Source organism: Lepus europaeus, chromosome 19, assembly GCF_033115175.1.
Source record: "Lepus europaeus isolate LE1 chromosome 19, mLepTim1.pri, whole genome shotgun sequence".
In the NCBI taxonomy this organism is placed as follows: domain Eukaryota; kingdom Metazoa; phylum Chordata; class Mammalia; order Lagomorpha; family Leporidae; genus Lepus; species Lepus europaeus.
Genome location: NC_084845.1, coordinates 72,367,741 through 72,383,881, shown reverse-complemented (window position 1 = coordinate 72,383,881; position 16,141 = coordinate 72,367,741). Strand labels below are relative to the sequence as shown.

At 59.4% G+C, this 16,141-nt stretch overlaps 2 protein-coding genes across 4 annotated transcripts in view; one reads left to right on the top strand and one right to left on the bottom strand.

Moving 5' to 3' along the window:
- FANCA (FA complementation group A) overlaps positions 1–10,351 on the top strand; it is a 48,244-nt gene extending 37,893 nt beyond the window's left edge. Inside the window, exons 31-42 of the mRNA XM_062176057.1 lie at positions 2,154–2,326; positions 3,349–3,454; positions 4,297–4,353; positions 4,478–4,582; positions 5,385–5,497; positions 7,223–7,361; positions 8,602–8,664; positions 8,911–9,016; positions 9,465–9,537; positions 9,694–9,850; positions 9,947–10,039; positions 10,152–10,351. Coding sequence (XP_062032041.1) covers positions 2,154–2,326; positions 3,349–3,454; positions 4,297–4,353; positions 4,478–4,582; positions 5,385–5,497; positions 7,223–7,361; positions 8,602–8,664; positions 8,911–9,016; positions 9,465–9,537; positions 9,694–9,850; positions 9,947–10,039; positions 10,152–10,262 — 1,296 coding nt within the window. The 3' untranslated portion in view covers positions 10,263–10,351. The remainder of the gene's footprint in view (positions 1–2,153; positions 2,327–3,348; positions 3,455–4,296; positions 4,354–4,477; positions 4,583–5,384; positions 5,498–7,222; positions 7,362–8,601; positions 8,665–8,910; positions 9,017–9,464; positions 9,538–9,693; positions 9,851–9,946; positions 10,040–10,151) is intronic.
- The window catches only part of ZNF276 (zinc finger protein 276), a 45,378-nt gene continuing 37,405 nt past the window's right edge, over positions 8,169–16,141 (bottom strand). For all 3 annotated transcript variants that reach the window (XM_062177880.1, XM_062177881.1, XM_062177882.1), the window contains 4 exons: positions 13,190–13,300; positions 13,047–13,122; positions 12,635–12,752; positions 8,169–11,005 (listed from right to left, as the gene is read on the bottom strand). In XM_062177880.1, coding sequence (XP_062033864.1) covers positions 10,635–11,005; positions 12,635–12,752; positions 13,047–13,122; positions 13,190–13,300 — 676 coding nt within the window. In that variant the 3' untranslated portion in view covers positions 8,169–10,634. The remainder of the gene's footprint in view (positions 11,006–12,634; positions 12,753–13,046; positions 13,123–13,189; positions 13,301–16,141) is intronic.

Below are 16,141 nucleotides of genomic sequence, written 5' to 3'. Positions count from 1 at the left end.
ACACTGGGGAGTGGTGAGTGCACTGCTGAGGAGCTCCTTGGAAGCCTCCAGAAGAGGTAGCACGTCTGGGCAGACACAGCACCTGCCAGGGTGCTCAGAGCCTGCTCACGGGCCCCACACTGGGCTCCCAGCGAGGTGGCCGAGGAGGCTGCCGACACACTGGCCTGGCAGCATAGGTTTTGAGTAGCTGTGATGTCCCCTCTGCCAGACTCAAACTCAGGCTCGTTCGCAGAAGAGAAGGGTTGGCGGTGGTATATTTAAAAGAGGAGGACATGGGACCAGTGCTGTCGCCTCCTGCAATGCAGCATCTCAAGTGGGTGCCGGTTCAAGTCCCGGTTGCTCCACTTCCTATCCAGCTCCCTGCTAATGCTCCTGGGAAAGCAGTGGAAGATGGCCACAGTCCTTGGGCCCCTGCACCTGCGGGGGAGACCCGGAAGAAGCTCGTGACTCTGGCTTCAGCCTGGCCCAGCCCAGGCCATTGCGGCCATTTGAAGAGTGAACCAGCAGATGGAAGAGCTCTCTCTTTCTCTGTAACTCTGCCTTTCAAATAAACAAATATTTTTTTAATCCTTTGAAAGATAAAAAGGATGGGGTGGGTATGTGGCATGGGGTTAAGATGCCACTTGGACCCCTGCGTCCCGTGTGGGAGCGCCTGGTCCCGTGCGGGAGCGCCTGGTCCCGTGCGGGGGCGCCTGGTCCCGTGCGGGGGCGCCTGGTCCCGTGCGGGGGCGCCTGGTCCCGTGCGGGAGCACCTGGTCCCTGGTCCCGTGCGGGAGCGCCTGGTCCCGTGCGGGAGCGCCTGGTCCCGTGCGGGGGCGCCTGGTCCCGTGCGGGGGCGCCTGGTCCCGTGCGGGAGCGCCTGGTCCCGTGTGGGAGCGCCTGGTCCCGTGCGGGAGCGCCTGGTCCGAGTCCCCAGCTCCTCTGCTTGCAGGATTTGAATGCATTTTTTTCTTTTCCTTTTCTTTTTTTTTAAAGATTTATTTATTTTATTTGAAAGGCAGAATTAGAGAGAGAGAGAGAGATCTTCTATCTGCTGGGTCACTCCCCAGAGAGCCGTAATGACCAGGGCTGGGCTGGGCCAAAGCCAGGAGCCAAGAGCTTCCTCCAGGTCTCCCACGTGGGTGCAGGGCCCAAGCACTTGGGCCGTTTTTCACTGCTTTTCCAGGCCACAGCAGGGGGCTGGATGGGAAGTGGGAAGTGGGTGTCATTTGGGATGCCAGCATTGTAGGCGGCGGCTTTACCTGCTATGCCACAATGCCGGCCTTGAGTGCACTTCTAAAGTAGAATTCACAATTATTTTGAGCAGATGGAACAACCTTTGGCATGTAAACTCTTCAGAACTGTAAGCATCATTAAAAAAAAGAGTCCATGGAAATGTTGCAGAGGGAAGGACGCTCACGGGTTGTGACAGTGGATGCCTGCCCGGCCCTGGCTGAGCCCTCCTGAGAGGAGTGGCCACACGGTGCTGATGGGGCTGAGAGCAGCAGCCAGCCCGGGAAAGTGGGGGCCGCACTGAGCCGTCCCTGCCCTTCACACATGCCCACAGGGACCCCGGAAGTGGGAGGGGTGCAGGCTTACCTGTAGCTGGATCTGTGCACTCCATGTACTTTCCCCTATGAAAATTGACTCCCAGTTAAAAAGCTCGTCCCACTCCTTTCTCCTCTTTCCCAAATGCACCTCTCGGGGTGTCCAGTGGGGCCTCTCGGGGTGTCCAGTGGGGCCTCCCTCGCAGGTGTTCAGTGGGGCCTCTGGGGATGTCCAGTGGGGCCTCGCAGGTGTCCAGTGGGGCCTCTCAGGGTGTCCAGTGGGGCCTCGCAGGTGTCCAGTGGGGCCTCTGGGGATGTCCAGTGGGGCCTCTCGGGGTGTCCAGTGGGGCCTCGCAGGTGTCCAGTGGGGCCTCTCGGGGTGTCCAGTGGGGCCTCGCAGGTGTTCAGTGGGGCCTCTCGGGGTGTCCAGTGGGGCCTCGCAGGTGTCCAGTGGGGCCTCTCGGGGTGTCCAGTGGGGCCTCGCAGGTGTCCAGTGGGGCCTCTCGGGGTGTCCAGTGGGGCCTCGCAGGGTGTCCAGTGGGGCCTCGCAGGGGTCCTGCCTGTACGTCTGGGCTTGTGATCGCTCGGAAGCCAGAGGTGGACAAACGTCTTGGCCTTGTTTCTCAGGAGCTGGCCGTTGACCTGGAACTGCAGCAGGGCCCAGCCGTCCCCCCTGGCCACGCCCCGTCTCAGGGCCACTTCCTCTACGCAGTCTTCCGCAGCAGGCTGCAGACTCTGGCGAGCAGTGGGGACGTGGCTGCCAGACTGGAGAGAGAGCAGGAGCTGCTTCTGTGCAAACGGTAACACAGCCGGGCCTGGCCAGCAGCACCCCTCCGCGTCCCCCCACTGCACGCTGGGCCGCGCTCGGCTCCCCAGGGGGTCTCATGGGGAGCAGATCTGGCTGTGGATTAAGTCTTCGCCGTGGCCCCGGGAATCCTGTACTTGAAGATGTAGTCAGAATAAGGAAAACTGGACGTGGGCGTTTGACCACTGCCCCACACTGGAGGGCCTGGGCTTGACTCCCGCTCTGGCTCCTGTGCCAGGTTCCTGGTGATGCAGACCCTGGGAGGTGGCTCCTGTCACCCCTGTGCAAACGTGGATTAAGTTCTTGGTTCCCAGCTTTAGCCCAGCCATTGCAGGCTTTTGGGAAGTGAAGCAGCACATGGGAGCTCTGTCTCTGACTCTCAAAGATGCTCAATGTATCCGTTTTTTTTTTTTTCCTGGGGGGGGGTGTGGTAAAAATTTATTTGGAATTTGGAAGACAGAGTTACAGAAAGGTAGAGGCAGAGAGAGAGGTCTTCCATCCGATGGTTCACTCCCCAGTTGGCCACAACGGCCAGAGCTGAGCCAATCTGAAGCCAGGAGCGTCTTCCGGGTCTCCCACATGGGTGCAGGCACCCAAGGACTTGGGCCATCTTCCACTGCTTTCCCAGGCCGTAGCAGAGAGCTGGATCGGAAGTGGAGCAGCCAGGACTCGAACCAGCACCCATATGGGATACTGGCACTGCAGACAGCAGCCTTATCCGCTGTGCCACAGCACTGCTCACTGCAGCCCTTCTTGAAGAGCATGAAATGGTTTAATTTTCCAGTTAAAGGCCATAGCGTGGCCGTATGGTTACTGTACCAGTGTTACAGTCTTTGGGGGGAGGGAGCACATTGTGCATGTCTGCGGGGGCCCTGCCTGTGCAGGAGCTGGGCACAAAGGCCCAGGTAGGGACAGGGGGCTGCAGCCTGGGCCCTCTGGTCCCGAGGAGGGCGTTGGTGCCACGCCTGAGCCCCGGGAAGGAGGCCTGCATCACTGACACGGCCCCTTCTCTCCAAGGATCCTCCTCCACCTGCCCCCATCCATTCTCATCGGCAGCATCCAGGCCGAGCAGCCTGTCCCCCGCAACTGTGAGGAGTTCTTCCACCTGGTCAACTCTGAGTTGGTAGGTGCCGTGCGGGTCGACGGGGAACGTGCCGGGAGCTCCGGGCAGAAAGCCGAGGGTGGCCCCTGTGGCCTCCGGGTCACCCTGACCTCGCGCTCTCCAGCAGGGAGATGGGAGTCAGGTGGGAAGCTGGACCCAGAGAGCTGAGGGAACGGATGCACAGGCGCAGAGCCGTGCACACAGTCGGGACAGGCGGCCCATGTGCCACGGGTCAGCCATGGGTCGAGGCCTCGGGAGTCTGGAGCCTGGAACGTGCGGCTCATTCTGCCTCCGTTCCTGCTCCTGGTGAGAAGCTGGGCGTGCACGGGCGCCCTGCGGTGAGATCGCGGCTGTGGCTGCCAGGGGCCCTTTCCACACCAGCCCCTCGTAAGGTGCATCGTGATCTCACCAGATCCTAGCAGAGGTGCTGCACCGCCTCAGCAACTGAGGGGCCGGCCTAACGCCGCTGTACCGCTGAAGACCTTCAGTTAGTTCTGAAAGTGCACAGGCAGGCGGCCGAACCTCGGTTCCGTCTCAGTTCCGTAGCAGGAAAGCAGAGACGAGATGTACCCACGTGGTTTTTCTTCTGTCTCCTGAGGGGCACTGCTTGGTTAGCCGAGGACAGAGAGGGGAGAAGTGGCCGGCAGGGAGGTGTCGCCCTCAGCCCTGTCTGCAGGGGCGGGGGATCTGCCCGCGCAGAGCAGTGGGTGGATGAGGCGCTCTGACCGCGTGTCGGGGCCAGCCTGTCAGGCCAAGGGTTTGCTGGGGCCGCGGCTCCTGCCGGTCTCAGCAGGGGCCCTGCGTGCCGCCCTCGTGTCCGTGTCCCTCCTGACGCCCAGCCGGCCTGTGGGACTGTTTTCCAGAGAAACTTCTCCCACGGAATCACCCTGACCCACGACATCACCCTCCACTTCTTCAGGGTACGCTGTCTCCGTGGCACCCCGTGGCCGGACCTTCTGTTGGGTGCTGTCTGTCGGGTCCTGGGCTCTCCCGGGCGCGGGTGGTGGGAGGCTGCTGAGCTCCACGGGAAGCCCTGTCTCGCAGGGGCTGCTGACTGCCTGCGTCCACAGCAGAGAGCCAGCCCGAGTGGCCGACCTGACCCTGACTGAGTGCCAAACCCACTGTCCCATCATTCTGACCTCTGCTCTGGTAGGCTCAGCCGTCCTGTGGGGTGGTCTTGGGATGAGTAGGGACCCTGTGGCCATGTGGCACCTTGTCACCACGTTCATTTCTAGCTGGGTCTCCATCCTAGTCGTTGTAGACACAGTTGGATGTGTCAGCCCACAGCAGGTGAGGGGAACGAGTCTCCTGGACTGTCCCCAGCCCCCGGGACCCCCGCCTCGTGTCCCTCCCGGTCCTCACCGGGGGTGCCCAGAGACCATGGAGTGTTGGAAAGGAGCGGGGGTGTGGTCCCAGCATGCGTGGGCCACGTCTTGGGGCTGGAGCAGAGAGCTGCCTCAGCTCCTGCTGCATCTGTGGCCTCCCTTGGGGACACTTGCTTGACCTCCATTCTGGGGTGGGTGTGGGGGAAGAGGTGGCCAGGTTCCTGCCGCTGCCTTCTGTGGGAGTCGTGGTGAGCGCCCGAGCAGTCTGTGCCTGCCACCTGCTGTACCAAATCTGGGCGGATTCACTGTACATGAGCTTTGCGGTTGTTAGGGGATCCTGGAGGACCACCAAGGCCACAGCAGGCAGAGTGGGTCCCACTCACAGCGCTTCAGGGGACGAGGGCTTCCCGTCTGTCCCGAGGCATGGCATTGCTCTGAGCGTTAAGTGGGGTGCGCAAGAGAGCGTTTTGGAAGTTAGAGTGACTGAATGTGAGCCACCGGATCCCGGCTGTGACACGCCATCTGCCCAGGCCCCCCGTGGCCTCTCGAGAATCTCATAATTGGGGCAGCTAGGGACATCCAGGTGCAGCCACCCTTATCTACTTCCTGGTTGTCTTCCCCGTGAGTCGTGGTGGCCAAGCCTGGAGCCGGTGCTGTGTGCCCAGTGGAGCAGATGCTTCCAGGACTGCCTGCCCCAGGAGCTGCGGAGGCTGCAGGAGGCGCGGAGGTTTGCCAGCGAGTGAGTGTGTGGGCGGCCGGGCTGGCTCCTAGGGAGGCGGGGAGGAGCCAGGCCCCACGGGCTCACGTTTGAGCTCAAGAAGGTTTTGGGAAGACTGGTCTCAGCAGTTCCATTTCAGCTCAGCTTTTTCTGCCGGCCTGTGCCGTCTCGCCTCCCCACCAGTGCAGGGGGACCAGGCAGGGGGCCAAGGACTGGCAGAGTCGCAGCCCATCCCAACCTGGGGACTGACACACCTTCCTGTCCCAGGGCAGTGGGGACTGCTATGCCCTCACAGGTCAGCAGAGGGAAGGGCTGGCCCCCACCAGCTTTGCCTGCAAACTTGATCCTACAGACGAGGTGGTTGAAAGGTTCTTAAAACTGTTGCATTGTGGGCCAGCGCCGTGGCTCAATAGGCTAATCCTCCGCCTTGCGGCGCCAGCACACTGGGTTCTAGTCCCGGTCGGGGCACCGGATTCTGTCCCGGTTGCCCCTCTTCCAGGCCAGCTCTCTGCTATGGCCCAGGAGTGCAGTGGAGGATGGCCCAAGTCCTTGGGCCCTGCACCCCATGGGAGACCAGGATAAGCACCTGGCTCCTGCCTTCGGTTCAGCGTGGTGCGCCGGCTGCAGTGTGCTGGCCATGGCGGCCATTGGAGGGTGAACCAATGGCAAAGGAAGACCTTTCTCTCTCTCTCTCACTGTCCACTCTGCCTGTCAAAAATTAAAAAAAAAAAAAAATTGCATTGTATCACTAATTTTCTGCCTTTTTTTTTTTTTTTGACAGAGTGGATAGAGAGAGACAGACAGAGAGAAAGGTCTTCCTTTTTGCCGTTGGTTCACCCTCCAATGGCTGCTGCGGCCGGCGCATCTCGCTGATCCAAAGCCAGGAGCCAGGTGCTTCTCCTGGTCTCCCGTGCAGGTGCAGGGCCCAAGCACTTGGGCCATCCTCCACTGCCTTCCCGGGCCATAGCAGAGAGCTGGCCTGGAAGAGGGGCAACCGGGATAGAATCCAGCGCCCCAACCAGGACTAGAACCCGGGGTGCCGGCGCTGCAAGGCGGAGGATTAGCCTGTTGAGCCGCGGCGCCAGCCTTTCTGCCAGGTTCTCAACCTGCTGTTAAGCCATCAGATACCACAGTAGAACCGGGTCCTCCTTGTCCTCTGTCCGGTTGTGAGGCCTGACTGGTCACAGGGCCTGCTCAGAGAACTCACAGCCTTTTTTAAGAGCACGCACGTTCTATCTGCTGGTTCATCCCCCACCCCAGCCGTCATCCGCTCCCTCCAAGTTTGTGTCAGCAGGAAGCCAGGAGTGTAACCAGCACAGCCCAGTGGTGACCACTGCGGCACCACACATGCGTCCGAGGTCAGGCCACGTCCTGAGAGCTGGGGGTGTTTCTGTGACCCTGCCTCCCCTCTCAGACATGTAGCTGTGGCATAGCGGGTAAAGCCACCACCTGCAGTGCCGGCATCCCACGGGCACCAGTTTGTGTCCCGGCTGCTCCACTTCCGATCCAGCTCCTGCTGTGGCCTGGGAAAGCAGCAGGAGGTGGCCCAAGTCCTTGGGCCCCTGTACCCAATGTGGGAGACCTGGAGGCGGCTCCTGGCTCCCGATCGGCACAGCTCCGGAGTGAACTAGTGCATGGAAGACTTTCCTGTCTCTCCCCCTAACTCTACCTCTCACATAAATAAACTTTAGGGGTGGGGCAGCGCAGTCCTGAGGCTCACAGGTGTGTGGACGTCTCTCTCCCCAGCTTCCTCTCCTCCGACAGTGCTTGCTCTGCACCCAGCCCTGCCTGGGTCTCGGCTGCCGCACTGCACGTGGCCCTCACACAAGCAGGGAAGGACGACGCTGGGACACGACTGAAGCAGCTGGGCGGCGAGAGGGAGGAGGTAAGACTGGCGTCGGCAGGGACCCTACGGTTTGGGCAGGAAGCTGGTGGGCTCCGTGCAGCACTGGGGTGTGGGACGTGGGTGTCCCCGCCTCTCCTCAAGGTTTCTAGTTGTTCTCCAGGACACGTGAGGTGTGCAGTGCTTGTCACTTCATGTGGAAGTGAAGCCAAGGTAGAGGTTTTCTAGGGCTCCCCCTCGAGCTCACTGGTGAAACACCTCCCGTTTCTGTTCTCTGTGCTTGTTCTTGGGCTCACAACCCAGCGTACGTCAGCCACTGTCTGGTACCTGCCATGCTCCTGTGGCCGTAGCCTTGATGTGTGCGCCACTGGGCACACTGAGCAGGGGCCTGAGGACAAAGGCAGCCCCGCTGCACCCATGGGCAGGGCCTAGAACGTGTGGGAGGTGGCTGCTCCCAGTTGGCTGCTGGGCCCTGGAAAGCCCCTGGCTGCCCACTGCTTCCCCTCCCCCCACACCTTGTCAAGGCCAGCCCTAGGCACCTCCCTGGTAGGGACACCCAGGGTATTGCGTCCTGCAGGCCACGGCTTCCTGAGGAAGACGTGGAACACGGAGATGCACCAGTGCCTGAGAGCCAGGGCGTGCAGCCACGTCAGTTGACCTGAAAAGCCGCTCCCAGCAGAGTGTTCTGGTAATCCTGACACACGAACTCTGCAGGGATTGCTCAAGGCTGTTTTTGTTAGAGGGGGTTTGTGTGGTGCCAGAGCCTTCAGGGCTCAGATGCTGCTGAGCGCACAGGAGTGCTGTCCCAGCGACTCCTAGCTAAGCTGACAGCAGTGGAACGTGCTCTCGGTTAAGTGGGAACATTTTTTTTTAAAGATTTATTTTATTTATTTGAAAGAGATAGAGAGGTAGAGACAGAGAGGTCTTCCATCCACTGGTTCACTCCCCAAGTGGCCGTGGCAGCTGGAGCTGCACTGATCTGAAGCCAGGAGCTTCTTCCGGGTCTCCCACGCGGGTGCAGGGGCCCAAGGACTTGGGCCATCTTCTACTGCTTTTCCAGGCCACAGCAGAGAGCTGGATCAGAAGTGGAGCAGCCAGGACTAGAACTGGCGCCCATATGGGATGCTGGTGCTTCAGGCGGGGCTTTACCCACTGCGCCACAGCGCGGCCCCAGTGGGAACTTCTGAGCGAGCCCCCTTCCAGGACCTGGGTCCCAGATGTGTACCGGTGGTCGGGGCAGAGCTGCTGCAGGGCGTTCACAGAAACACGTTTTCACTTGCAGCTGTTGGTTTCCCTTTTCTTCTTCTCTTTGATGGGCCTGCTCTCCACATGGCTGACCCCAAACGTGAGTCGGTGTTCTTGGGTCTGGTGGTACCGGGCGGGGGGGGAGGGCAGCTGAGTCACAGCACTTGGACGTGGGGTCATCAGCCACGGAGTGGCTCCTTCTCTGTTCATTGGCCACAGGACACAGCGGGCTGGGCAGAGCCCCCCTGTACCGAGGGCTCCTTTACGCACCCCACTAAGAGAGGCGCTCTCCGTCAAGTTCCGTCAGCCCTGAGCCAGCCTCAGCATCTTCTCCCATGGGCCACAGGGCACTGCCGACCCCAGGAAGGCTTTGCATGTCTGTGCGGAGATCCTCATGTGTCTGGAGCGGCGGGGGATACCCTGGCTGGGGCTCTTCCAGTTGACAGAAGCAGGTAAGACCCTGTGCTGACACGGAAAGTGGACGTTGGGTCCCTCTGACGTGGCCAGAAGCCGAAGCAGCTTGTCGGTCTCTTCACAAGCAGGTGGTTAAGAACAGGTCCTCCTGGGATGCACCTTGCACACTATTTTTAGTTTATCTCCCTGCTAAATTGATAGCACCTCTGGTTTCACTGGGACAAATCGAGGAAAAAATAAAAGCAAAAGAGTTTATTGCAGAGCTGGGGCAGCAGCAGCAGGCCTGCGTGTGAAGAGGGGGGGTCTGCCTACCCAGACCCGACTCCAGCATGAAGGCATCACCCACCCTCCCTTCCAAGCAGGGCCCTTCCTCCACCGGGCCCTGCACCTGCAGCCAGGCACAGACCTTCCCCCCACACCCAGGGAACCCCAAGAATGATTGGGGCAGACAGCCAGGGAACTGACGGACACCCCCCAATACTGCAGATGCTGGGCTGGGACACCTCCTCCGCGTGGCCCCGGACCAGCACACCAGGCTGCTGCCGCTCGCCTTCTACAGGTAACTGCCTGCTGGGCTGGCGTCTCGGCCCTACTCAGAGGCTCCCGCCCCGGGAAAGGCTGGCATGGCGCTGGTCGCTCAGGCGTCCGGTGCCCTCCCTGTGCTGCCACTCACCTGTCTACCTGTCAGTCAAGTGGCACCTCTGTTGGCCTCCAGCCTCCTCCCCTACTGGCGGGACGCCCCCACAGTCAGGGAGGCCGCCTTCCTGCGTGTCGCTGTTGACATGTACCTGAAGCTGCGTCAGCTCTTCGTGGATGGGGAGACGAGCGCCGTGGTGACCCCAGCCAGCAGGAGCCGGGAGCTCCAGGAGCAGGCAAGCACGCCCCATCGTGGCAGGCTCCTCCTGCCGAGGGCCGTTCGGGCAGGTTGCAGGCGCCCTCTGACCCGCAGCCCCGCCTGTGCTCTCTAGGGAAACCCTGTGGAACTGCTAACAAAAGCTCGCGACTTCCTGCTGCAGTTCATACCTCAGTGTCCGACGAAGAGCTGCTCAGACGTGGCGGAGGTGAGAGGGCGTCTGGCCCCCGGGACAAACTGGGCACGGGCACACAGACGCACGGCCCAGAGCCCCTTCCCTCGGCATCCCCGAGCGGGGCTGAACACGTGTTTTCTCACAGCTGCTGGCCGGGCGTGGAGACTGGGACCCCGAGGTGAGCACCGCCCTTCTGGGCAGGCAGCCGCTGACTGTGGCAGACCCCAGCCTCTACCGCGAGCCCCAGCTGTTCTGACTGGACCCAGCACCGTGCACCAGCCCAGCTCCTTTGTAAACAGTTTGTTAAAGCCTAAGGTGGAGCTCATGTTGCACTAAAAAGTGGATTATAAATCTCCTTAATCGCTTTAGTGGAGAAAAGGATCGATTGTTTATAGTCTGTGTCTGGCGCCCAAGCTACTACAGTGTGGGATGAAAACAAACCACTGGTCCCACAGCAGAGGGCAGAAAGGCTACGAGAGCTCTGCACAGCCCCTAGGCCCCACGCCCACACGCGGAGCGGAGGTCGGGGGGTATAGATAGCATGGGTTCCCAGGGAGCGAGCGTGTGGAGCCCCCTGCACCCCCGCTGCCTTCAGGCTGCTCACAGGCCCTGCGGCCCACATCGGTCCTCAGGTGGGCTCAGGCTTCACGGCCTGGCCCTCCATGGTCCCAGAGGGGTGTGGTGGCCCGGGCGGCGGCTCTGCCTCCAGGGGCAGGGCCTTGTCCTGGGTCTGGGTCAGCGGATGTACCATGGACATGTGCACGTTGAGGTTGTGGGCCTTCTCGAAGCGCCGGCCGCACTGGTCGCAGGCGAAGTCCAGCTCAGTCTCTGCCTTGTGTTTGGTCATGTGGTACTTGAGCGACGCCCGCTGCCTGCACTGGAAGCCACAGACCTCGCACTGCAGCGGCTTGGCTCCCGAGTGGCGCATCTGGTGTACCAGGAGGTGCTTGCGCTGCTTGAAGGTCTGCCCGCACTCGTCACAGATGTAGTTGCGCACCTCTGCAAGACAGGTGGGCTGGTGCCAGGACCGAGAGCAGCTGGGCCCAGGCAAAGGGCCTCTGCGGCCCTAAGAGATACAAACTGTTCTTCTAATAAACACTTCGAAACTGCTCGAAAATACTGCGCATGTCCGGCCTTCGCCTTGGAGATTCCATACATCTGAACAGTTAAAATCCAACAGCCAGGATCTCCTCCCAGGTGTCTGATGTGGGTGCCCGAGCTCTCCCGACTCGACCCCTGTCCCCAGCCCTGGTGACTGGGCAGGCAGAGGGAGGGGCCTCCCATCTGCTTCACCCAAACAGCCCCAGCAGCTGTGGCTAGACCACAAACTCCATCCTGGGGGGCCCCAGGCACATTACCGGGGGCTGGATCGGAAACAGAATGGCCAGGACTCCTGCCCAGCTGCCCCTCGGATGTGGGACGTGGCTGTCCCGGTGACAACCTGACCTGGTGCACAATGCCACCCCGTCAGAAGCTCAGTTTCAAGACACCATCAAGAGCTCGGAAGCCTAGAGACAGGCAGTCAGGAGAGGCTTCACAGAGAAGCGCATCCCAGTGTTACATGGATGTGTGTCCATGTGTAACTGGGGGCACAGGCTGTGATGACCCGTCCAGCCAGTGCGGACGGGGAGTATAAATGGCTCCATCAACTTGTGAAAACAAGCCAGTTCCATGCAGGGGCACCCCCCCCCCCCCCCCCGTGCTGTCTGCACATGTGTGCACACCTACAGCAGCTTCCCCAGACTCCTTCCGAGATCTGGATCTCCAGTGTCTCGGGGTGTTAAAGAACGGCTGTGACCACCGGTAACTGGACTGAGACGCACGGCTGCAAGAACGTAACCCAAAACACGACTGCGTCGGGAGACCCACGTAAACACTAGAGCAGAACAGGAAAACCGTCTCACTGAGATGAGTGAGTCCTGACGAAAGACGACTCTCTGGTCAGCTGTCAACTCCGTGTTGGCTGGGCAGCAGAATACCTGCAGTGGGCCCTCGGTTAACGGGCCGGAGTGCGGCTCAGGACTGCTGGCCTCACGGGCAGCAGCAGTGCCTGTGTCACACAGCACGTCTACGACTGGCAGGAACCACACAGCTAAGTCACGCGGGCTCTGGTGGACGCCTGAATCCACGTCGGCGTGCCTAGGCTCACCTCCCGCCTCCACCCTGGGAGACAGCAGGTGGGGCTGGCTCAAGTACTGGGTCCCTGTCTCCCACAAGGGAGACCCAGGTGGAGTTCCAGGCCCATGGCTTTGGCCTGGCCCAGCCTGGTTGCAGGCATGGAGAGTGAATCAGCAGACGAAACAAAGGTCTGTCTTTCACACTGCCTTCCAAATAAACTTTCACCATCTTAGGCTTTTCTCATTTTTCACAATTTCTATAATGAACACGAGTTGTTTTCTAATCTGAACAGGGTTCTATAATGTATTTGATCAACTCCCAGAAGTGCACTAGAGTTTCCTGTGCCATCAATTTTCACGACTTTGAACCTAGAGACCATACCTCAGTCAGGACTGGTGGGTTTGTCCTTCAGACTGCAGCCCCCATGTGCCCAGACTCCTGGAAGGCTCCCAAGCCCCCCATGCGCCCCACCCAGACTCGGGTGCTTCTAAGAAGCGTCGGAGCAGGTACCTGTGTGGATGAGCTTGACGTGGCGCTGCAGGTAGCGGTCGATCATGAAAACTTTGTTGCAGCCAGGGTGGGGGCAGGGCCGCTCTCGGACCTCCTCGTGGTGTTCCTTAATGTGCTTCTGTAATGGGGCCAGCGAGAGACCCGAGTGACCCCTGGCCAAAGCCCCACGCCCCACAGGTCCCCACAGTGTCCTCACAGGCGAGGGCTGAGCACCGCAGAAGGTGGGCAGATCCAGGTGTGCTGGCTCCACACCGCCAAGCCCCTCTCCAGAGGGAAGAGCTGGCTTTAAGTCACCCCTCCCCAGGTCGCACGCCTCCCTCAGCCCAGGCGCCTGCGAGTCCTCGGACCCAAGGCCGAGCCTGGCTCAGCAGGAACGCCAGGCTCACACCAACACTGGGTGCCCGCGCCTCACCTTCATGCCGTCAGCGCCTCGGTACACGGCTGTGCAGCCCTGGTAAGGACACTTGTAGATGGTGGGCAGCTCCTCCCTGCAAGGACAGCTCGTGTGGCGGCGCTGCTGCCACAGGCAGGGCAGCCCCCCTGAGGACCCCTCACCTCTCAGAGCGCAGCTTCTTCTTCCAGCCGGGCTTGGGCCCGGGTTTCTTGCGGATTTTTGGTTCTTCGGTCTTCTTGGCTTCTTTGCTTTCACTCTTCTTCCCAGAGACCCTGACAACAAAGACCAGAACCAGTGATGTGTCCAAGGTCTACTCGCATCCTTGTTTAAAGACAAGGGACAGGGTTTCCCTAAGTGAGGGGCCCTGACCCCAGCTAGAGCCACCAAGCCATACCAGCTCTCGGTGGGACGTTGAGAGGCCTGGCCCAGCCCCCAGGGGGGTGGGGGGATGTACCCCAAAGGCAGAGGAGCGGAGTGCAGTGGAGAGGAACACACTTGCATGGGGGAGGAGGGTGCTGGCCGGAGACCTGGAACATGGTGACCCAGGGAAGCTTTGGGGGTCAGTCCCTTCACAATGACCATGCATGAGGAAAAAGCTGAGCACCCCCTCGCTGGAGCCAGAGAGGCCTATTCTCTACTTCACTGCACACATGATCATCTCCCTCTTCCTTCCCAACCTGTGTTCCCGGAGCAGTTGGCTAGGGCCGGAGTGGACAGTGGAGCCCTGGCCTCCAAGAATTTGGGGTTGTGCATTTTAATTAGTCTGTAGCTGACCCCAAGGAGGTCTAGCAAAAAACTTAAAAGAATAAATGTACTTGTCATTCCTTTTTGAATCGAGACGTTTAGGAAAATCTGTTGGTAATAAAACTTGCTTGTCGGGCCGGCGCTGCGGCTCACTAGGCTAATCCTCTGCCTTGCGGTGCCAGCATACCGGATTCTGTCCCGGTTGCCCCTCTTCCAGGCCAGCTCTCTGCTATGGCCAGGGAGTGCAGTGGAGGATGGCCCAAGTCCTTGGGCCCTGCACCCGAATGGGAGACCAGGAGAAGCACCTGGTTCCTGGCTTCGGATCAGCGCAATGCGCCGGCCGCAGCGGCCATTCGAGGGTGAACCAACGGCAAAGGAAGACCTTTCTCTCTGTCTCTCACTGTCCACTCTGCCTGTCAAAAACAAAAAAACTTGCTTGTCATGGGGAAGGCCACACATAAACCCCCACAGCAGGGGCAGTGCCACTTGGGACACCTGAGTCCCATGTCAGAACCCCTAGGCTCAATCCCTGGTTCTACTCCCAACCCCAGCTTCCTCTAATGTGCACCCAGGGAGGCAGCAAATGATGGCTCAAGCACTTGGGTTCCTGCCACTGGTGGGATACCTGGGTGGAACTTCTGGCTCCTGGTTCAGCCTCGCCCAGCTCTGCCTGTTGCAAACACTGGATGGGAGGTTTCTGTCTGTGTGTCTCTGCCCCTCAATAACAACTGGGGGGGGATCCAACAGCAAATACACTAAATTGTGAGAGACTGAAAGCCTTCCCTCTGAGAAGCCAAACGAGGATGCCACTCTCACCCTAATATTCAACACAGCACCAGAGGACCTGGGCTGGGCAATGTGCAAGAAAAAGGAAAAAACAGGAAAACAATTCTCTTTCTTCACAGATGACATGACCTTACAGGTAGAAAACCCCGAAGAATCCACCCAGAAAAAACCCTAACAAAAGAAATCTACACAAACTCCAAACACTAACAAACAACAAACAATAAAAAAGAAATTAAGAAAACAATGTGCTGACAATAGCATCAAGAATAAAATACTTAGGAACAAAATTAACCTAGAAGGGGAAAGACTGAGACACTGTAAGCCAGCTGACAGGTTGAGACAGTAAGTGGGAAGGCAGCCTGGGGTGAGGACAGGAGCTGGCCCTGTTCAGTCGGCAGTGTGGCCCTGACGTGATCCAGTCCCTGCAGTCCCTGTGGAAGTCGCGATGGGGCGAGGACAGGAGCTGACACTGTTTGGATCACGTCAGGGACACACTGCCGTCGTCCCTGTGGAAGTCACGATGGGGCGCAGGTCTTCACAGTGAGGTGAAGTCCACTTGGGGTCTCTGCAGCCCACACCGGACTGCCTGACTCCTGTCCGGGCCATCCAGCTGCTCCACCCTGGGAGCCAGCAGGGATGGGTCCCTGCCACCCATGTGTGAACCTGAATTTCTGGATTCCAGACCTTGGCTTTGGCCTGACCCAGCCCTGTCTGGCGCGGGCATTAAGAGAGTGAATCAGTGGATAGAACACCTGTTTCTTTGTGTCTCTGCTTCTCAATTAATAAGTACAAATTTTAAAAAAGCAATGAAAAATCCCATCTAACATCTAACACGGAACTTTAAGGTACACTGAACAGCCAAAACAAATTTGAACAACAACATACGAAGATGGAAGACTCAAATTTTTCTATTCCCAAACTCACTACAAAGCTACACTAATCCAAACAGTGTGTTACTGGCGTTAAGGATGGACACAGGCCTATCCACCAGAATTGAAACCACACACTCACAGTTCAGCCACTCACTTCCACAGGGGCCCCGAGCCCGTCCGTGGAGAAGGAGCGGCGTCCCCACCCGGGACGCGGGGACAGCTGCATTTCCCCGTGCAGAGACTGAGGCTGGGCCCCTCACAACGCACAAACAGTAACTCGAATGCATCATGAACCGAATCCAAGCTAGAACTCTAACTCTCCCAAGAAAACACAGGAGCAAGTCTCGTGATCTTGGACTTGGCAACCGTCCCTTCAACCTGACGCAGCACAGGCAGCACAAGTGAATACAGGCGGAATGGACTTCATTTAGGCTGCCGGCTCCTGGCTTCGGATCGGCTCAGCTCCAGCCGCTGCTGCCAGCTGGGGAGTGAACAAGCAGAGGGAAGACCTCTCTCCTCTCTCTCTTTCTCCCCTTTGCTCTGTGTAACTCTTTCAAATAAATAAATCTTAAAAAAAATAAATTTAATCCTTTGCATATCACTATTAACAGTGTGAGAGGAGGCATCTGGCCTAGCAGGTAGGACTCTGGTGTCCCAGGTTCGAGTCCCAGCCCCAGCGTCCTGCTAAAGCATGCAACAGTGCTGACTCAA